The sequence below is a fragment of the Electrona antarctica genome (assembly GCF_951216825.1).
Source record: "Electrona antarctica genome assembly, chromosome: 8".
In the NCBI taxonomy this organism is placed as follows: domain Eukaryota; kingdom Metazoa; phylum Chordata; class Actinopteri; order Myctophiformes; family Myctophidae; genus Electrona; species Electrona antarctica.
The window spans coordinates 27,949,956-27,972,208 of record NC_136789.1 but is presented as its reverse complement, the minus strand read 5'-3'; the positions used below and the strand labels follow the sequence as shown (position 1 = coordinate 27,972,208).

General features: G+C 45.0%; 1 protein-coding gene across 1 annotated transcript in view; it reads right to left on the bottom strand.

The window, feature by feature from the left end:
• LOC306928692 (FRAS1-related extracellular matrix protein 2-like) overlaps positions 1–22,253 on the bottom strand; it is a gene marked incomplete at its 3' end in the record, with an annotated part of 185,734 nt that overhangs the window by 32,071 nt on the left and 131,410 nt on the right. Inside the window, exons 12-15 of the mRNA XM_079508962.1 lie at positions 19,774–19,938; positions 15,285–15,467; positions 9,174–9,304; positions 8,434–8,592 (exon numbers count right to left, since the gene is read on the bottom strand). Coding sequence (XP_079365088.1) covers positions 8,434–8,592; positions 9,174–9,304; positions 15,285–15,467; positions 19,774–19,938 — 638 coding nt within the window. The remainder of the gene's footprint in view (positions 1–8,433; positions 8,593–9,173; positions 9,305–15,284; positions 15,468–19,773; positions 19,939–22,253) is intronic.

Here is a 22,253-nt window from a genome sequence, read left to right as displayed (position 1 = left end):
CTGAACTAAATTAAAAACAAAACACGATAAATCCGGCGCAGCGATAGTTCATTGAGACGGTGAGACACGGAAGTCAGAAGGTTTATTATATAATCCCCCCTTCATTCTCTATCAGTAATTCATTCTGATCCTTTAAATCAGCTGCCTCTCCCCACGTCAACTCCCTTCACTCTCATTCCAGATCCCCTCCACCTCCCCGGCCTCCTCCCTGTGGCATTAGTTCTATAATGGATGATCCTCTCATTATAAATGTGATTTATGGATGGTACTATATTATGGTATCTAGTTCTGTTATGCGTATCTGTGATAATAATGTGTTCTATGGACTGTACTATGATCATGTGATATGTTCAGTATGTGGTATGTGGAATGCATTGAAAGATTTGTTGTTGATGTAATATCTTTATCTTATGCTCTGCTCTTGGGTCTGTTGATATCAGAGCTGTGTCATATCACATGAGCAGAGCCACACCGCCATACTAAATTAATTAATTAATTCATTCATTCATTCATTCATTCATTCATGTTACAAGCTTACGTTTAACTGGTGAAGTTTGGTCAATTATGAAATGTTTGACATGGCTTAACAGAAAAAGGAAAAATGTACCCTTACAAGTCTGGAGTGAAAAAAAATAAAAAATGTTGGCATATCATCACAGACAGACAGACGGACAGACAGACCGGTAAGTGTTTGTGAAGACGGGTGTGTAAACAGGTGCTGCACAGCGTCACGCTATGCAGCACTCAGCTCTGACAACATTTCATCTTACTGGTCCCCAAGGACACCTTGTACTGACCTGACACGCACGCACGCACGCACGCACGCACGCACGCACGCACGCACGCACGCACGCACGCACGCACGCACGCACGCACGCACGCACAGGGACTACAGAAGCTATTACATGTGAGTAAAGACATGGGGGCCATTGGGAGTAGAATAAAGACATGTGGGGCGTTGGGGCTGCAACCTGATTGGCTGTGTAATGTGTCTCCTTAGAAGGACACTGGTCACTGATTGGCTGTGTAATGTGTCTCCTGAGAAGGAGACTGGTCACTGATTGGCTGTGTAATGTGTCTCCTGAGAAGGACACTGGTCACAGTGTCCAGTCCAGGTTTTTACGTGCAGAGAATGTTAGAGGGGTCAGGGGGGGCTGACATTTACAAAAGGGCATGTTTGGCGAAAACACAGAAAATAGCCGATCTCCAAGCTCACTATTTTCGGTGTGTGATGCCGCACTCAATCAAGATTCAAGACAATAATGCAGATGCAATTCTTGTGAGACGACAGCACTATACCGACTGCACGACCGTGCCCTTCATGGAACCGAGTCATATCTACACGAGTGACGTGAAAAAGTCACGTGCATCTGGCTTTGTCGAGCATCTGTCAATGTACAGTACCATATTACAGTACCATATTACAGTACCATATTACAGTACCATATTACAGTACCATATTACAGTACCATATTACACAGAGAAGATTGTGTGCACATCTCAATGCCTATATTCAGGCCAGGTGCTGGATGTCAAGCATCAAGGCAAACATCAAGGAAGAGGAAGAACATCCGCACACCAGTTTGTAGAGCCTTACTTCATCAGGCAAATATTTGCCTGATGAAGACCTAGTCGGTCGAAACGTTGCAATTTGTTGCCTCAACCCATTTTGGGCGGGAACCCCGTTTGGTGTTAGCATTATGTTATGCTTTAGCTATTAAAAAATAGCAGATCTACAAGCTCGTAGCGCGCCACTCGGTGGCGCGCTATGAGCTTGTAGATCTGCTATTTTTGAAAAATCAAAGAACGACTGACATAGAAACATAGCTTTTTCAGAAAACTGTCAGGATGTAGAAGACATTTTTAGAATCTGATCTCAGGTCAAAATGGGTTAAAATAAAGTAAGTCTCTGATCTCTACAAACTGGTGTGCGGATGTTCTTCCTCTTCCTTGATCAGTACCATATTACCAACACAACTGGCCGTGTCCAAGGGAGGGAGCCGGGTGGGGACGGTGATATTTGTCACTGGGCTGGGGGCGGCATCTGCCAGCAGGGAGTGTTGGGTGGGAGGAGGAGGACCCGGTGAGGTGCCAACCCACAGAAATGGGTGTGGGGAGGAATCACTTCACCATAGTCACACGGCGGCCATCTTGCCATTAATCAACCCATTTTGACCTGAGATCAGATTCTAAAAATGTCTTCTACATCCTGACAGTTTTCTGAAAAAGCTGTGTTTCTATGTCAGTCGTTCTTCGATTTTTCAAAAATGGCAGACCTACAACTACAAGCTCATAGCGCGCCACTCGGTGGCGCGCTACGAGCTTGTAGATCTGCTATTGTTCAATAGCTAAAGCATAACATAATGCTAACACCAAAAGGGGTTCCCGCCCAGAATGGGTTAAGTTAATGCTTTTCAATGCAACATGCCAACATGGCCGCCGTATGAATATGATCTATTGGCATAACGACTAAATTCGGGAGAAATATGGGTAAAGGATAAATACATAACGGCCTGACACTCCCACCTCGTAGTAGCTCTCCACCGGCCTCTGATTTATTCTATTCTATTCCTATATTATGTTCCATTATGTACTGTTCTAATCTGCTCTGTTCCGTTACATTCTGTTGTGATTTTAAAATATTATTCTGTCCCATTCTATTGTCGTATTGTTCTATTGTGTTCTCTTCATGTGCCATTATACTTGTGTGCAGGTGTGGGATGGATGAGGGGAAGGCATTCAAGCATGTAGTCACACCTGGCCTGTCTGAGCTGGGTGTGACTGCACTGCACGCACGCACGCACTGCACGCACGCACGCACGCACGCACGCACGCACGCACGCACGCACGCACGCACGCACGCACGCACGCACGCACGCACGCACTGAACCGCACACACGCACGCACGCACGCACGCACGCACGCACGCACGCACGCACGCACGCACGCACGCACGCACGCACGCACGCACGCACGCACATGTTGTGCGTCTGTCAAATTGATGCACACCGATAAATCACACTCCCCACACAGACTCAAGAGAGTAGCCTCTCTGTCGTGACAGCATCGGCTCTGGCTTGTATACCGTCTTTCCACTCTCTCTACAATAACTGTGTTTCTATTAGCCCCATATGTGCCATCGGTCCCTACGCTCATTCTGTAGCTGTGAGACGAGGTCACACCATTCCACTGCGTTTCAGAACCGCTGCATGGTTTCCACTAGGAACATTGCTTACCCTTTTCTGCACATCGCATCCAAAAAAGCATAACAAGGTCCGATAACTGTGTGTGACCTCATCTCGGGAGCTACAGAATGAGCGTAGGCAGGGACTACCTGTGTCCCTGACTGTGGGAGGAAGAGGAGGCATACATGTGGCATGGGAAAAGAGATGAGAGATGCACTGTAGATGCTGCCATGAGAGAGGCTCTCTCTCTCTCTCTCTCTCTCTCGATTAGTGGTGAAAGGTCAGGGCCGGATCTACCATATGGGCACTTTGGGCCCACAGAAAATTTCCCTGCTAATCCGAATTAAATAAATGGTGTCTAAAAAGATTAGTGTTTTATTGTTGGTGAGAAGGGCAGCTGAAAAGTGCAATTGTGTGTAAAGCAGCAACAATGCGCTAGATTGGCTATCACTCTGGGGGGGGGGGGGGGGGGGGCTAGGCGACCGGAAATAGGCCAATATAACGGCATAAAACTGCCCCAAAACGGCTCCAAAACAGCAAAAATGTTACGCGCGCGTCGAGCTTCAGTGCCCAGGGGCCCTCAGAGGTGTTAATCCGGCCCTGTGAAAGGTTACTAAGTAAGTACATTTACTCAAGTACTGCACTCAAGTACAGTTTGGAGGTATTGTTTTTACTTTGACTGCAGTATTTCCCATTTTCATCACATCTCAGAGTTAAATATTGTACTTTTACTTTTACTCCACTACATCTATTTGAAAAGTTGCTAGTTTGTAGATTTTGATTATTACATTATTACAAAACATACAGTAACCACTTCAGCCCTATATACATTTCAGCCATTTGAAAATAGCTGATGGCAATTTTGTACTTTTAACCCATTCTGGACGGAACCCCTTTTGGTGTTTTAACTAAGCATTATGTTACTTTAGCTATTGAAAAATAGCAGATCTACAAGCTCATAGCAGAGCTTGTAGGTCTGCTATTTTTGAAAATCGTGAAAATGCGGCACAAATCTTTGAATACCGTATATATTCTTTCAGAGCGTTTTTTTTATTTCGACGTCAGGCCTAAATGGGTTAATTAATTTGTCCATTAATTTAACCGCCAGCAGTTTTCAGAGAAACTCTTATTTTGGAAGGATCCACCGGAAGGCGAACAATGGAAGATGGGCGCTAGATTTCACTTTCACTCGGAGAAGACATCGTATAACCGCGAGCGTCCGTTCTTTGGATGTTGGCCGTTGGATAAAGCTGAGCAATCTGGGAAAGGAATCCGAGATTCAGGCATCTGAAAAGTGGAGTGAATTGATGCACAATCAAAACCACACCCCTCGGGAGGAGTGGCCCCCAAAGGTACCTCTGTGCCAGTGACATCCATAGGTACCTCTCTGGAACGAACGACGGGAACGGGACCGTATGTAAAGCGCCTTGGATAAAGGCGCTATGTAAATGCACCATTTACCATTTACATACATCTTGCTTACGGTAAATGTTCTGTTTACTTCATTGGATAGCAACCCAATGCTAACGTAAGTAGCATTACGACGACGAGCTATCATAAACCACTATGAAGGACAAATTTGACGTAGATCTAAGGTGGACCACTGAATTCAGATTTGACGTAGATCTATGGAATTCTAAATTTACTTGAGTAAAAGTACAAAAGTATTCGTATAAAAATGTACTTAACCCATTTAGGCCTGACCTCAACATTTTTTTTAATTCTTCTAAATCCTCCAGTTTTCTGAAATAAATATCTTCACGATTTAAAAAAAATAGCAGCTATTTTTCAATAGCTAAATTAAACACCAAAAGGGGTTCCCGCCCAACATGGGTTAAAGTACCAAAAGAAAGTAGTGATTGTGCAGAATGTCCCATTTGTAGATTGGCTATTTAAAATCTACAAATTAAGTAACTAAATCTACTAGTAACTAAACTTTTCAAATAAATGTAGTGGAGTAAAAGTATTTGGATCTGAGATGTAGTGGAGTAGAAGTAAAAGTATAGGAAATTGCAAATACTCAAGTAAAGCACAAATACCTCAAGTAAAGCACTTATGTAAATGTATTCACGTTAAGTTTCCACCAGTGATTGTTGGGCTGAGCTGAGAGGAGACAGTTGAGGGGAGACAAGGACACGCCGTGGCAGGCAGGCAGGCAGCACCATGTGATCCATTCGCTGCGGGTGTTAATCAATAAACTATCTGTATTTGATTCCCTCAATCATCCACCGTCTCTCCATTAGATTATATTCCATTAGATTGGATTAGGCTGGAGAGATCAGATCCCCTGCAGGCTGCAGGGGTGAATGAAGGTACCCATGAAGCAGCATGCCAACACAATATACAACCTTAAAACAAAGATACTGAAGCAGCATGCCAACACAATATACAACCTTAACACAGGCTGCAGGGGTGAATGAAGGTACCCATGAAGCAGCATGCCAACACAATATACAACCTTAAAACAGGCTGCAGGGGTGAATGAAGGTACCCTAGCAGCATGCCAACACAATATACAACCTTAAAACAGGCTGCAGGGGTGAATGAAGGTACCCATGAAGCAGCATGCCAACACAATATACAACCTTAAAACAGGCTGCAGGGGTGAATGAAGGTACCCGTCCCAAGCAGCATGCCAACACAATATACAACCTTAAAACAGGCTGCAGGGGTGAATGAAGGTACCCAAAGCAGCATGCCAACACAATATACAACCTTAAAACAGGCTGCAGGGGTGAATGAAGGTACCCAAAGCAGCATGCCAACACAATATACAACCTTAAAGGAGCATTCAGTGATTTGGGTGATTTGGAAAACCACCCAGTCCGCCCCGGTAACAAAATGTGCACATGCACGCACTACAGTGGGGGGAAGTGCAACAGGCCAACAGCACGTGCACCAAGGCCCGCCCCACTCGATCATGATTTGAGGAAGGCCCCTCTCATCCTGATTGGATGAAGGCTTTGCCACCCAAAGCCCAAACCGAAACTAGGGTTTTTTGACCCCAGGGGCTCACTGGGGACAGGGAGGAACTCCTTATATGGTCAGCACCCTTTATAGTAGGGAGGATTATCCAAAAAATAAGAAAAAATAAGTGATATTTGAATTAAGTGAAATCACTGAATATACCTTTAACCCATTTAGGCCTGACGTCGAAATAAAAAAAAATGAGAAGACGAGAGTGCTGGCAGACAAGAGCCGCATTCATCCAACTTAAAACCATTTGGAGCTCTAAACAAATCAGCCAGCAGACAAAGCTCAGACTCTTCATCTCAAACGTCAAGCCAGTACTATTGTACGGATCAGAGACGTGGAGGACAACAAAGGCAACAACGATGAATGTGCAAACATTCATCAACAGCTGCCTGAGGAGAATCCTGAGCATCCGCTGGCCAGGGCTGATGTGGCTCAAAGGGCGGCTGTGGCTCAGGAGGTAGAGCAGGTCGTCCAATGATCCATGGGTCGGCGGTTCGAATCCCGGCTCCTCCTGACTACATGTCGAAGTGTCCTTGGGCAAGACACTGAACCCCAAATTGCTCCCGATGTGCTGGTTGGTACCTTGCATGGCTTCCGCCGCAATCGGTGTATGAATGGGTGAATGTAATGCACAATCTCTGTAAAGCGCCTTGGATAAAGGCGCTATATAAATGCACCATTTACCATTTACCATTTACCAGACACCATCAGCAATAATGACCTCTGGCAGAGAGCGAGGCTACCGCCAGTGGAAGAGGAGATTAAGAGAAGGAGGTGGGGATGGATCGGCCACACACTTCGGAAGCCCAATACCAGCATCACAAGACAAGCCCTTAGATGGAACCCGCAAGGCACAAGAAAGAGAGGGAGGCCGAAGAACACCTGGCGCAGGGACCTTGAGACTGACATCAAGCAGTGTGGACTGACATGGAAACAGCTGGAAAAGAAGGGCCAGGATAGAGGACTCTGGCGGACTGGAGTCAACGGCCTATGCTCCATGAAAAGGAGCGATAAGCATAAAGGATCTTCTACTTTTGCTATGTTTTAACCCATTTTGACCTGAGATCAGATTCTAAAAATGTCTTCTACATCCTGACAGTTTTCTGTCGCTCTTCGATTTTTCAAAAATAGTAGACCTACAAGATCGTAGCGCGCCACTCGGTGGCGTGCTATGAGCTTGTAGATCTGCTATTTTCAATAGCTAAAGCATAACATAATGCTAACACCAAAATGGGTTAATTTGAATCCTGAAAAGTAACAGTTTTGGACATACGAGGTTTCCACCCGACAGAGATGACATCTGTATCTGTTCTATACAGCCAGTTTTCTATCTCTGTCCCTTTGCTCTCACTCTCTACCTCTATCCTCTTCTCACTGAATACCAAATGGAATTCTAATTAAAAGTATGTGAGAGTGTAGTGTCACCCACTGCTTTACACCTATACAACTGTGACGTGACAATCAAAACTGATACCGATTCTGATTCAAATTTGTATTTGAGTTAAAGGAGCACTTTGTAAGTATTCAAAAGTACATGGTGTGCGTGTGCGTGTGTGTGTGCATGTGTGTGTGTGTGTGTGTAGTTTTTCCTCCCTTCCGTTGTGACTGACTGACTGACAGTGTGACTGAGTTTGTGTTGTTCTAATCTAGTCTAGTCGTCCTTGTTTTGTTCTTTTCTCTTTCTTCGTACCGCCGGGCCAGTGTAATAACTGGACGGAACTGAACCTACTGTATGAACTTGTGAACTTGTGAACCTATGAACGTATCACAGGTTAACCCATTCTGGGCGGGAACCCCTTTTGGTGTTTTAAGCATTATGTTATACTTTAGCTATTTAGAAAAATCGTGAAAATGTGGCGCACATCTTTGAATATATATTCTTTCAGAGCAAACGTTTTTAACTCAAATCTTTGCATCTCGGGGGGTCCCTGGGACAACATATTTTCAGATGGTGGTCGGCGGCCAAATTCAGATAATTCCGGAAGTGAAAATGGTTGAGAACCACTGACATAGAAACATATGTTTTTCAGAAAACTGTTTGAAAAAAAGCTGGATTTAGAATCTAAAGTGGTTAAAACAGGTGGACTGACAGACTGACAGACAGACGGTGACTCACGGTGACACAGATGACAACAGCTGGACAGACAGACAGACAGACAGACAGACAGACAGACAGACAGACAGACAGACAGACAGACAGACAGACAGACAGACAGACAGACAGACAGACAGACAGACAGACAGACAGACAGACAGACAGACAGAGACTCACGGTGACACAGATGACGGGGTACCCGGCGGGGGGGTGCAGGTTGTCGGGGGTGCGGGACACGTCATCGTAGTGCAGAAGAGACACCACGTTGGGCAGCGAGGGGAAGGTGACGTCCGCCATGCTGTTGGTCTCCTCGATGTACACGATGGCCTTGGTCACCTGACCACAGCACAGGACAACGTTCAGAGGGAACAGAAGGCTTACAGCGTTTGGTACAGTGTTCATTTTGTCCACTACTACTACTGTATGATGAAAATGTTGTTGTTCCACAAATTAACACTCTGATCGCCCAGGGGTATTTGGAACCATTAAATCCGTACGTCCAGCGAATTGCAGCTTCTAACGCAACAAGCGACGGGCTGTCAAAAACATAATCTTTGGTTAGAATTGGAATCATTGATTTAGATTAACAGTCCTGGGCGTCGGGCATAATTATTTAATAGGACGGAGACCTCCGTTTTGGCCGGCCAGAGTGTTAACAATCTTCTCGGCTGTTTGACTCATATGGATATGAAGAATCAACTGATAGCGAGAAATCACTAATGTTACCGTCGCCAGACCGTATCAGACAATCGCTAAGATCCCGCGACCCAGGGGATCGTCAGGACTTCGGTACTCTATTAGCGAACAAATAACCAACATACTCAAACGTTGTTGTTGTTGTTGAATAGCTCCTGTGCATAATCACTGTTAGACCGTGCGTTTCCACAAGGTGGTAAGGAGGTGTGGTGGTCTCTGACCTGCGTTTCAGCCACCATGTTCTCGTCAGGTTTCAGGTGCACGGTGAAGGCCTCCCTCATCTCTCTGACTCCATCGTACAACACATCCACCTCCACCACGTGTTCCCTGTCGCCCTGCTTAAACACAACATCTACACGCACGCACGCACGCACGCACGCACGCACGCACGCACGCACGCACGCACGCACGCACGCACGCAGGCGCACACACACATATACACATTTTAATTCCACATTTATAAAACAATTTATTACAAGGGCCCAAATATTTTTGAGTTGCCTCTGATGCCACAGGTACTCTAAATAACAGGTACTCTAAATGTGCGTCAGTGCATGGCTCCACTCAACAAGTGAAAACAGGAAACACACATTCACAGAGAACATAGCTGGTCATACACTTCCATTTGACATAATACCAACACTGCTGTAGCTGTAGTTCCAGACTCAATAGCATTCGGAAATTGTGGAATAGTTATCTAGCTACGCGAGACTAAGCGACTAATGGAGGAGATTGAGCAATATTTGTAAAGCTGCTTTGCCTTACGCACGCACGCACGCACGCACGCACGCACGCACGCACGCACGCACGCACGCACGCACGTGCGCAAGCAAGCATCAGCAAAAAAACTAATATACATTCTTGTATTGATTTATATAAAAGCATATACCGGTACAATATAATAATCTTCCAGACAGCCAACAGTGTTTCCAGGATCATGCATTATGCATTCATATTTCTGATTGCTCAGGGACTTTGTCTTTAATTGTGTGGAGTATGTGGAGAGAGGCACAGTGGGGGGAACAATATTAATGGCTTTTTGCTGCAAGTGAAAAATATCTCTTCCTAACGATCTACACACTATGTACTTTATGAAACTAACCAAACCAAAATCAAACATTTGGCATTCTGATGGCTAAAACCCAATTAGTGCACAAATACTTTGTAATCCTTTGTGTTCATTTCCCTCAGAAGAGTGTACAAATCAAAGCAAATAAGACCCTTAAGGGTCCAGGGGGACCTGGGGGGGGGGGGGGGGAGTCTAGCACACAACACAGATGAGGACAGATCTCTGGCACTCTCAGGAGATAAACCTTGCTCTCAAGGCCAACTAAACCAATTTTGAGCTGACCGTGGACTACAGGAGTCCTCCGTGACCTTCACTGACTCCCAGTCATATACACAGAATAGATTTCAAGATACTGACCACCACCAACAAGGCTCTCAACAACCAGGCTCCACGCTACCGCCTCTGAACTCCTCCAACACCAAGCCCACCCCCTCCCGCTCCATCAGTCTCTGGTGATGCCAACCGCCTGGACATCCCCACGACAAAGAAACCCAACCTGGGGCGACGGCCGGGGCTTTCTCAGTGGCCGCCCATCCCTATGGAACTCACTCCCAGCTCACATCAAACCTGCCCCCGCCCCAACACCACACTCAAAACCCGCCTTTTCAGACCTGCATTCCTTACCTAATCCTATAATCCCCATTTTCTTCATTTCTATAGTTTTCAACCTTTTAAACTATAGTGTAAAGCGTCTTTGAGAGCTATATAAATGGCGTGCATGTATTATTATAGAAGGTGGAGAAGGTACCCTATCTGCATCACTGGCGTTGCGGTGCAGAGGAGAGACAATGATTTCAAACTCCTCTCCTCTGCGCACACACATCGCTCTCTGCTGAGCCAATCATCATCAAGGACACTCACTACCCCCCCAGCCACAACCTGTTCTGGAGGTGACTGCACCTGCAGCAAAAGTGTACACTTAATGTTGTGTTCTATAGTGTCTTATTGTCTCCACCAGACCGAAGGCATGGGGAGAGAGTATGTTTTGCACTCCGTCCGTCCGTGTGTCCGTCTGTGTGTCCGTCCGTGTGTCCGTCCGTGTCCGTCCGTCCGTGTCCGTCCGTCCGTGTCCGTCCGTGTGTGTGTGTCCGTGTGTGTGTGTGTGTGTGTGTGTGTGTGTGTGTGTGTGTGTGTGTGTGTGTGTGTGTCCGGTACCAGCTAATCTACGGCACCGTTGGCCCGATCCATGCCAAGCTTTGCACACACACTCCCTAGATGCCAACGATGAACCTCTGCCCCAAATTGTCCAGAACGGCCTGTTATAGTGCCACCAGGAGACCGACTTTTGTAAAACACATTTTTTGCTATTACTCCTCCCACAAATTGTTACACAGTATCTCTATAGTCATGTGCTCAAGACGGATCTGTCCGATATTTCATAGTCCATCCTAATTGGCTAACATTGGCTTTCAAAGTTTGCAGGATTGGCCCCTTTTGAACAAAAAGCCTCAAATCATGAACGCAGCGTGCCAATTTACATGAAATCTTTCACAGACTTTTTTTTTCAAATCATCAGAAGAAATGGCACCCTTTTCACATTGGCCTATAATAGCGCCACCAGGAGGTGGCGCTTTATCTAGTTTGGTTAGTCTGTCTGAAAAAGTAACAGTAACAGTTTTGGACATAAGGAGGTTTCCACCCGACAGAGACAATACACAGTATACTGTCCATCCATGAGACATTACAAACTTGGCTGCAGGGCACTGGACTTGACTTTTGATCAGTTAATCTGTCTGATTTCATACAGCACGCCACAAACCTGGGTTCAATGTTATTTATCTCCCCTGATGGGCTATAAAAAAAGTAAAAAAAAAAGAAAAAAAGATCAAAAATGATTGTGAGAGTGCAAGGCCTTCTTTTTTTTCCCTTTTATTCAATATTAAAATAACCTCAAACAAAGGTAAAGCCAGCTGGGCCCAGAGAACAGTATTGATCGTCTGGAATGTAGGATAACGAGACGGGTTCCTATCCCATCTCTGACTATATTTTAAATTAGTTTCTTAGGGAAAAAAAGAAGAAGAGAACAAGTCAGACAGCCTGCGGTATAAAGAGGTGTTTCTCTTTGTACCGCAAGGTCTGCCCTCGTGGGGGTTCAGTAATACAGCCATGCAAGGTCTGCCCTCGTGGGGGTTCAGTAATACAGCCATGCATGAGAAAAGTGGCTTCTCTGAAGAAAAGATATTGTGCAAAGTGACAAACCCCAACAGCATATGATTTAACCCATTTAGACCTTTAGTCTTCTAAATCCTGACAGTTTTCTGAAATCATCATCATCACTTTTCGACCGCAGTCGAGATCATGGATTCATTGCCACCCCCAGTTCCTGCCTACTGAAGCATGTGTCCCTAGCGATGACATCAGGGAACGACAGCTTTCTACCTCTGGTCCGCCATGAGGCAGGACTCCAGAGAAATTTAGGTATTTAGGTATTTCTGAAATACCTATGTTTCTATATCAGTGGTGCTCAATAGTTCATGTCAAGGACCCCAAACATTATCTGTATTTGGCCACCGCCCACCATCTGAAAATATGTTGTTCCAGCAGGGACCCCCCCCCCCCCCCCCCCCCAGAAGCAAAGATTTGAGTTAAAAACGTTGGCTCTGAAAGAATATACACATTCAAAGATTTGCGCCATATTTTTGCGCGATTTTTCAAAAATAGCAGACCTAGAAGCAAAAAAATTGCAGTTCTACAAGCTCGAAGCGCGGCACAGAGTGCACAGAGTGCCGCGCTGTACGAGCTTGTAGAACTGCTATTTTTTTGCTGGTGTTTCAAGCATAACATAATGCTTGAAACACCAAAAAGGGGTTCCCGCCCGGAATGGGTTAAAACCACTGGGAAATATGTATTATCGCAGTGGCTGCAGGGGGTCGGGCCGCCATCATTACAACCTGAGCACCGCATACATTCATTTATATCTCACACCTTGATTGAGCGGGAGGTGAATTCAGATCAGAGACAGCTGCTCGTTGAGTCTCTCCCCACTGACAGAGCGGGGAGAATATTCAAACTCAATTAAAAACTACATGAAACCTCCCTCGGACTATTGCTTAAATTACCTTTCTCCTCTTCTGGGCTGGAATTAAAAATCAATGACCCACCCTGCCGCTCCTCCCCCTCTCTCTCTCTTCTCTTTACCATTTCCATAAATTGTGGACGTTCCTTTAACCCATTCTGGGCGGGAACCCCTTTTGGTGTTTTAAGCATTATGTTATACTTTAGCTATTGAAAAATAGCATATCTACGTGCTTGTAGATCTGCTATTTTTGAAAAATCCTGAAAATGTGGCGCAAATTTCAAATATATATCCTTTCAGAGCGAACATTTTTCAGGGGGGGTCCCTGGAACAACATATTTTGAGATGGGGGTCGGAGGCCAATTACATATAATTTTTGGGGGTCCTTGACATGAAAATGACTCATATAGAAAACATGATTTTTTTCTGAAAACTGTCAGGATTTGTAGAACATCGTTGTAGAATCGTCCTCACTCAGGTCTAAATGCGTTAACCCATTTTGGGCGGGAACCCCTTTTGGTGTTTTAAACATTATGTTATAATTTAGCTATTGAAAAATAGCAGATCTACAAGCTCATAGCGCGCCACCGAGTGGCGCGCTACGAGCTTGTAGGTCTGCTATTTTTGAAAAATCGTGAAAATAAGAAGAATATTTTAAAATTTCGAGGTCAGGCCTAAATGCGTTAAGGCAGGTCGTTTCAGTAGAAAACACTTTCTCAAAAAGCTAATCCTACGTTGAGCTGCCAAATACACACAAGGAGGAGACACAATAATAAGAGGGATGCCTTGGGGCTGGTTATCTCTAAAAAGGCTTTTGCATTGTGTTTTCTGTTCTCTGCCATTGCTAATGCCGGGGAAATTGTTGCAGAGAAATAGATTTTTCTGTCTCCATCTCTCTTTCTCGGTGACCTCCAGAAAACCATAATGCCACTTTTGCGCCAAAGTCAGGGCATGTCCATATTTGGGCACAATGCACCATTCATCGCCCGCCTGTCGGCCACAACTTAACTTTATATAGTATACAGGTATATAGGGGCGACTGTGGCTCAAGAGGTAGAGCAGGTCGTCCAATGATCCATGGGTCGGCGGTTCGAATCCCGGCTCCTCCTGTCTACATGTCGAAGTGTCCTTGGGCAAGACACTGAACACCAAATTGCTCCCAATGTGCTGGTTGGTACCTTGCATGGCTTCCGCCGCAATGGGTGTATGAATGGGTGAATGTAATGCACAATCTATGTAAAGCGCCTTGGATAAAGGCACTATATAAATGCACCATTTACCATTTATAGGTATACTATTCAGTAACTTGGGATATGGGATAGTAGTCCTCCTACTATAAAACTACATGTACCTTGGGATATGGGATAGTAGTCCTCCTATAAAACTACATGTACCTTGGGATATGGGGTAGTAGTCCTCCTACTATAAAACTCATGTACCTTGGGATATGTAGTCCTCCTACTATAAAACTACATGTACCTTGGGATATGTAGTCCTCCTACTATAAAACTACATGTACCTTGGGATATGTAGTCCTCCTACTATAAAACGACATGTACCTTGGGATATGTAGCCCCTACTATAAAACTACATGTACCTTGGGATATGTAGTCCTCCTACTATAAAACTACATGTACCTTGGGATATGGGATATGTAGTCCTCCTACTATAAAACGACATGTACCTTGGGATATGTAGTCCTCCTACTATAAAACTACATGTACCTTGGGATATGTAGTCCTATTATAAAACTACATGTACCTTGGGATATGTAGTCCTCCTACTATAAAACGACATGTACCTTGGGATATGTAGTCCTCCTACTATAAAACTGCATGTACCCTGGGATATGTAGTCCTCCTACTATAAAACGACATGTACCTTGGGATATGTAGTCCTCCTACTATAAAACTACATGTACCTTGGGATATGGGGTAGTAGTCCTCCTACTATAAAACTACATGTACCTTGGTGTATGTAGTCCTCCTACTATAAAACTACATGTACCATGGGATATGTAGTCCTCCTACTATAAAACTACATGTGCCTTGGGATATGTAGTCCTCCTACTATAAAACTACATGTACCTTGGGATATGTAGTCCTCCTACTATAAAACGACATGTACCTTGGGATATGTAGTCTTCCTACAATAAAACTACATGTACCTTGGGATATGTAGTCCTCCTACTATAAAACTACATGTACCTTGGGATATGTAGTCCTCCTACTATAAAACTACATGTACCTTGGGATATGGGGTAGTAGTCCTCCCCCGATATGGCGGAGCCGTCCTTGGTGTGGACGCGCACCACGGACAGCTTGGAGGTGTCTCCCAGACGCACCACGGGGATCCTCACCGTGGCCAGGGCGCCCGCCTCCTTGGGCTCACTCACGCTGAACTTGGTCTCCGCAAAACGGATGATGGATTCTAAAGTGTGGGGAGAGAGAGAGAGAGAGAGAGAGAGAGAGAGAGAGAGAGAGAGAGAGAGAGAAAGAGAGAGTTTCAAATGTTTTTTATTTGAGCGAATTACATGACAACTAGGGCTGTCACCATTATGACGTTATACTTTGACGCTTAATTGTAAGAAATGATTGCGATTAACGATTTAATTGTGTTTCTGTCGCTGAACACTGTTCAGCGACATTATGGATAGAAATTACATTTCTGTTTGGCTTATAGGCTTTAGGGTTGCACAGGGCAGAATGACATTTGACAAATAACCTAAATATACAAATAAATTACTGGCATATTTGAAAAAAAAGGACGAAGAAAAACAGCTTTCTCAGTGCTTCAGGTTGTACCTGCAACAATGAAAGCGCTTTTCCCCCACTTTTTTGCACACAAAATATAAAACAAATATCATATACTGTATACGTGAGAAATACACATAATAGAATAATACTGAACCAAATTATCTTAACTCTACCCTTTGCAAATATCTCTAAAAGTCCCTCCTCCCCCGCAGAGACAGAGAGAGCAGATTTGTCAGACCATTAGGTATCGTTCAATTATGAAATTAAAATGTTGTCACTTTGAGAAATTACCCTCCGTCCTTTAGCACCCACCCACCCACCCACCCGCCCTGTGCAGCGCTCTCTTGTCTCCCACTCCATCCATCTCCATCCGTTCCATTTATTCATAAAGGAGAGTGGCTCTTTTGCATTTTTCTTCTATATTGAGACAGAATAGGAAAGCTGAAATGGAGAGAGTCATCTGAACCTCATCTGCTGATCTACGAGCTTTGCTATTTCCCCCAGAAGTTTGGTGTAGAAGGAAAAAGGATGGATGGGACCAAGTAGGCTATAGTGGTTAACCCATTTTGGACTGAGTTAAAAACATTCACTTTGAAAGAATATATATTCAAAGATTTGCGACACATTTTTACGATCTTTCAAAAATAGCAGATCTACAAGCTCGTAGCGCGCCACTCGGTGGCGCGCTATGAGCTTGTAGATCTGCTATTTTTCAATAGCTAAATTATAACATAATGTTTAAAACACCAAAAGGGGTTCCCACCCAAAATGGGTTAACTTAGCTCTGCGAGTGTACAAATGGAACCAATTTGAAATGGACCCGTAAGGGTCCAGCTGGTTCCATTTGTTCACTCTGGTAGTACTTACAGACCCATAAGGATCCATTTGATTCCTAATATCATATAATTTAGCTGGGGACCCCCTGGACTCCTGGAGGGCCCGCAAGGACCCTCCCTGACAGGAATGTCATGGAGGCCAGGAAGGCCGTAGTGTCTTCGCCCTGTCGCAGGGACGACGCCCTGTCGCAGGTGGGCCCATAATTCAGCCCGGGAAGTGGAGTTGCGGAGGCCCTCTAGGCGCACGGCCGGAGGCCGCGCGCTGACGAAACGAAACACTGACGAATCAAGGGTGTGCGAGCGCATTTTAGGTCACTTTAGGTCCTACAGTGACCTAGGATGGCTGAGAGCAGCTGCTGTGCACATTATTATGTCACAAAGCAACATGATTATATAGGCTGTTACCTTGTTAAAAGATAATTGTGTATCTTCGAAATTAAATATATGATTTAAAAAAATAAAATAAAAAAAAGGCTGGCCCAGACCGGCCTGGACTGGACCGACCGTTCGGGAGTTGTCCCGAATTTTCCAATGGCCAGCACGTCTCTGCCCCGTCGGTTTGCCCTTAGTGCCCTTCAGATAATTGATATGCCCTCGAGGCCACAGCTGTCCACACTGTGTCTGCTGATTGGATGCCCTGTCCACACTGTGTCTGCTGATTGGATGCCCTGTCCACACTGTGTCTGCTGATTGGATGCCCTGTCCACACTGTGTCTGCTGATTGGATGCCCTGTCCACACTGTGTCTGCTGATTGGATGCCCTGTCCACACTGTGTCTGCTGATTGGATGCCCTGTCCACACTGTGTCTGCTGATTGGATGCCCTGTCCACACTGTGTCTGCTGATTGGATGCCCTGTCCACACTGTGTCTGCTGATTGGATGCCCTGTCCACACTGTGTCTGCTGATTGGATGCCCTGTCCACACTGTGTCTGCTGATTGGATGCCCTGTCCACACTGTGTCTGCTGATTGGATGCCCTGTCCACACTGTGTCTGCTGATTGGATGCCCTGTCCACACTGTGTCTGCTGATTGGATGCCCTGTCCACACTGTGTCTGCTGATTGGATGCCCTGTCCACACTGTGTCTTCTGATTGGATGCCCTGTCCACACTGTGTCTGCTGATTGGATGCCCTGTCCACACTGTGTCTGCTGATTGGATGCCCTGTCCACACTGTGTCTGCTGATTGGATGCCCTGTCCACACTGTGTCTGCTGATTGGATGCCCTGTCCACACTGTGTCTGCTGATTGGATGCCCTGTCCACACTGTGCCTGCTGATTGGATGCCCTGTCCACACTGTGTCTGCTGATTGGATGCCCTGTCCACACTGTGTCTGCTGATTGGATGCCCTGTCCACACTGTGTCTGCTGATTGGATGCCCTGTCCACACTGTGTCTGCTGATTGGATGCCCTGTCCACACTGTGTCTGCTGATTGGATGCCCTGTCCACACTGTGTCTGCTGATTGGATGCCCTGTCCACACTGTGCCTGCTGATTGGATGCCCTGTCCACACTGTGTCTGCTGATTGGATGCCCTGTCCACACTGTGTCTGCTGATTGGATGCCCTGTCCACACTGTGTCTGCTGATTGGATGCCCTGTCCACACTGTGTCTGCTGATTGGATGCCCTGTCCACACTGTGTCTGCTGATTGGATGCCCTGTCCACACTGTGTCTGCTGATTGGATGCCCTGTCCACACTGTGTCTGCTGATTGGATGCCCTGTCCACACTGTGTCTGCTGATTGGACCTCTACTTCTTTCCTGGCACTACCAGTGGTGGAAAAAGTACTCCCATGTTTTACTTAAGTAAAAGTATCAATACTGCATTGTAGAAATACTTCAGAATTCAAAATGTCCTTGAGGGGCGACTCACACCTTTAAAACATTGATGCATGCTTGTTGTATGAATGTCGTAAGTGTCATGGCCGCCCCAATGCATTTCCAATGGAAGTCACATGGTTTGATACAACATTTCAGTCGACTGTTTCGACTGCCCCCCTCCCCCTCATACAACACAAATGTTGTGTCAAACCTTGTGACTCCCATTGGAAATGCATTGCGAGCTTGCATCAGCTATACATTTCATACAACAAGCATACATCAATCTGTTGCGACCGTGTGAGTCGCCCCTGAGTAAAAGCACAAAGGTATTGGTATCAAAATGTACTTAAGTAAATGCACTTCGTTACAGTACTTTCCACCACTGGTCACCAGACAGTATGTAGTTTGACGTGATTCTGAATCCATAACTCCCCCTGACTCCCCATCCCCAACATCATGAGCAGCGTCTCTCATTAGGCTGAGCATGTAGACTCAAGAGTTTCTATAATTATCAGTAATTAACAACCACTAAATTATTTTGTGAACTAAACTTGCAGTTTTATACGATAAAAGTTTAGTTCTCAAGAGTTTCTATAATTATCAGTAATTAAGTCCTTACCTCGTTCGAATATATGAACACCAAATTATGTACAGGGTGGGTAATGCGATAAAATAGATCATATAATTGATGTATGTAGTTTGAGGTTTAATCAGTCTGGTGTCAGAAGCACTAGTTGCCTGTCGGGCAAGTAGCACAGGAAAGGTGCAATTCTGGGGAAATTGCAAAGTGTGGCTGGCTCGGAAATATAGGCCCCTCCCACTGATTTTGCCCGCCAATTACAATGTCAAGTCACCCCTGTGATCATGTGTAAGGGGGATTTATCCCCCCAAAAATCATGTTTGGTTGCAAAAACATGATCTTGAAATGTATTACCCATTTTGGGCGGGAACCCCTTTTGGTGTTTTAACTAAGCATTATGTTATACTTTAGCTATTGAAAAATAGCAGATCTACAAGCTCATAGCGCGCCACCGAGTGGCGCGCTATGAGCTTGTAGATCTGCTATTTTTGAAAAATCGTGAAAATGCGGCACAAATCTTTGAATATATATTCTTTCAGAACACTCTTTTTTTATTTCGACGTCAGGTCTAAATGGGTTAATAATTTACGATCGTTGCGTTCTTCTCACTTACTGTCTACTCTGCAGTGTCCGTTAGTGTGACGGTGGTCTATACTTACTGTCTGCAGTGTCCGTTATCTGGACGGCGGTCTATACTTACTGTCTGCAGTGTCCGTTAGTGTGACGGTGGTCTATACTTACTGTCTGCAGTGTCCGTTATCTGGACCGTGGTCTCCTTCAGAGCGCCCACCGACGCCCCGTATGGCGAGTCGCTCTTGGCGTCCCCCAGGACCAGCCGAAGCTCCTCCCCTTCCTCGAACAGCGTGTCATCAACCAGCGACACCACGCACGGCTTCTCCGCCTCGCCTGCAGGGCGACAACAAGGACAGAGGATACTGATACTCAGTGTGGAAAGGACAACAAGGACAGAGGATACTGATACTCAGTGTGGAAAGGACAACAAGGACAGAGGATACTGATACTCAGTGTGGAAAGTATAGCAAATAATCTCAAACAGGGTAAGTGCTGCAGTGCTCGGCAGTGTTGATTTTGTCGACTAATACTATGACGAAAAATGTCCGTCGACTACCTTTTTTCACTGACGAAAACTAAATAGAAACTAAATGAAAACTAAGCCATGATGAATAAAACTTAGACTAAATATATTGACAATTTCGTCAACAAATAAAAACTAGACTAAAATGTTAGGAAGGGACTAGTGGACAAGAGATCTGCAGTATAAGTCATTGTACACTTTGTTGCATGCTGAAAATAGCAGATCTACAAGCTTGTAGATCTGCTATTTTCAGCAAGTGTAAAATCAGCCATTACAACGGCATCATGGCCCGCCATAATACATTTTAGTCGACTAAATCAACTGTAGATTTAGTCGACTAAAATCTTATGATATTTAGTCGACTAAAACTAGACAAACAACCACAACATTCCAGTTGACTAAAATGTGACTAAAACTAAATGAAAACTATTTAAAAGACTATGACTAAAACTACAATAAAAAATTGCTGTCAAAATCGACACTGGTGCTCGGGCCCTAGAAAAGTCTTTGGTCCTCTCTTGAAAGCATGGACAGACTGTGGATAATCAGCCTGGTTATCAGACTGGTCCTCTCTTGAAAGCATGGACAGACTGTGGATAATCAGCCTGGTTATCAGACTGGTCCTCTCTTGAAAGCATGGACAGACTGTGGATAATCAGCCTGGTTATCAGACTGGTCCTCTCTTGAAAGCATGGACAGACTGTGGATAATCAGCCTGGTTATCAGACTGGTCCTCTCTTGAAAGCATGGACAGACTGTGGATAATCAGCCTGGTTATCAGACTGGTCCTCTCTTGAAAGCATGGACAGACTGCGGATAATCAGCCTGGTTATCAGACTGAAGTGCTTCAGTCAGACGACCTTTTTGCTTTACTTGAGTATATCCATTTTTCCAATACGTTCTACTCCCCAGAGGGCAAATATTGTACTTTTATTTACTCCACTGCATTTTATTTAACGGCTTTAAATGGGGCTCCGTAGACTAATGCATGTCAAACTGGGGGTCCTTGAAATTAAACGGGTCGAGAATCACTGCAAGAGCCGTAAAAAATCTTCTCTTATGGGGGTCCCTGGCATATCTTTTCAAAAGGTTGATTAGTGTCAATTTGGGGGTCCTTGACATGACAAAGGTTGGGAACCACTGCCCTACAATATCATATTACAACTATTACCGTGCGTTGTGTGAGTGAGTGGCTCAGAGGCAATCTAATGACTGCTAATTTCTCCGGATAATGGCACTCCAACTGTGCTCACCTTACCCTGTAGCCTAGCAACGGCCTCACATTTTTCCTCACTTTCTTTCTAGCCATACATCATTTTAATAATGAAACTGTGGTCTAATCATTATAATGTCCGCACACACCATCGTCCCGTGGCTTCAAGAAAACAACTCAAGTAATGAGGAAGGCCAACCCTTTAACCCTTGGTATAGTGGGTTTTCCACAGAAGGATTCATCATAGAAGCAGTACCAGATGAAGAATTCATCAGGTCAGACCTGATGAAGACCCGACCATGATACGAGTGTCCACCCTGAGAGTGGGAGGTCCGGATCATACCAAAGACTATTAACCCATTTTGACCTGAGATCAGATTCTAAAAATGTCTTCTAAATCCTGACAGTTTTCTGAAAAAGCTAAGCAAAGCAAAGCAAAGTTCTTTGTTTACCCAGGGTGAATGGACTAAGCTCGAGATGCTTGTTTACAGCCAGACCCTGCTCATAGAACATTTCATGGTAGGGGTTCAATGCCTTGCTCAAGGGCACTTCAGCGGTGGTAATTTTAACGTGCCGGTCCAGGGATTCGAACTGGCGACCTTCCGATAACAAGACCACTCCGCAAACCGTTCGGCCACCGCTGCCCCCTAAATGTTTCTAAATGCTATGTTTCTATGTCAGTCGTTCTTCGATTTAAAAAAAATCTACAAGCTCATAGCACGGCACCGAGTGCCGCGCTACGAGCTTGTAGGTCTGCTATTTTTTTTTTATAGCTAAAGCATAACATAATGCTAACACCAAAAGGGGTTCCCGCCCAAAATGGGTTCAAAAGAAAAGGGACCCAATCACCCAATGCCTCGCTGCTTGGCACTCTGCATTGATTGAAGTATTTTTGATTGATTGAAGTACGGT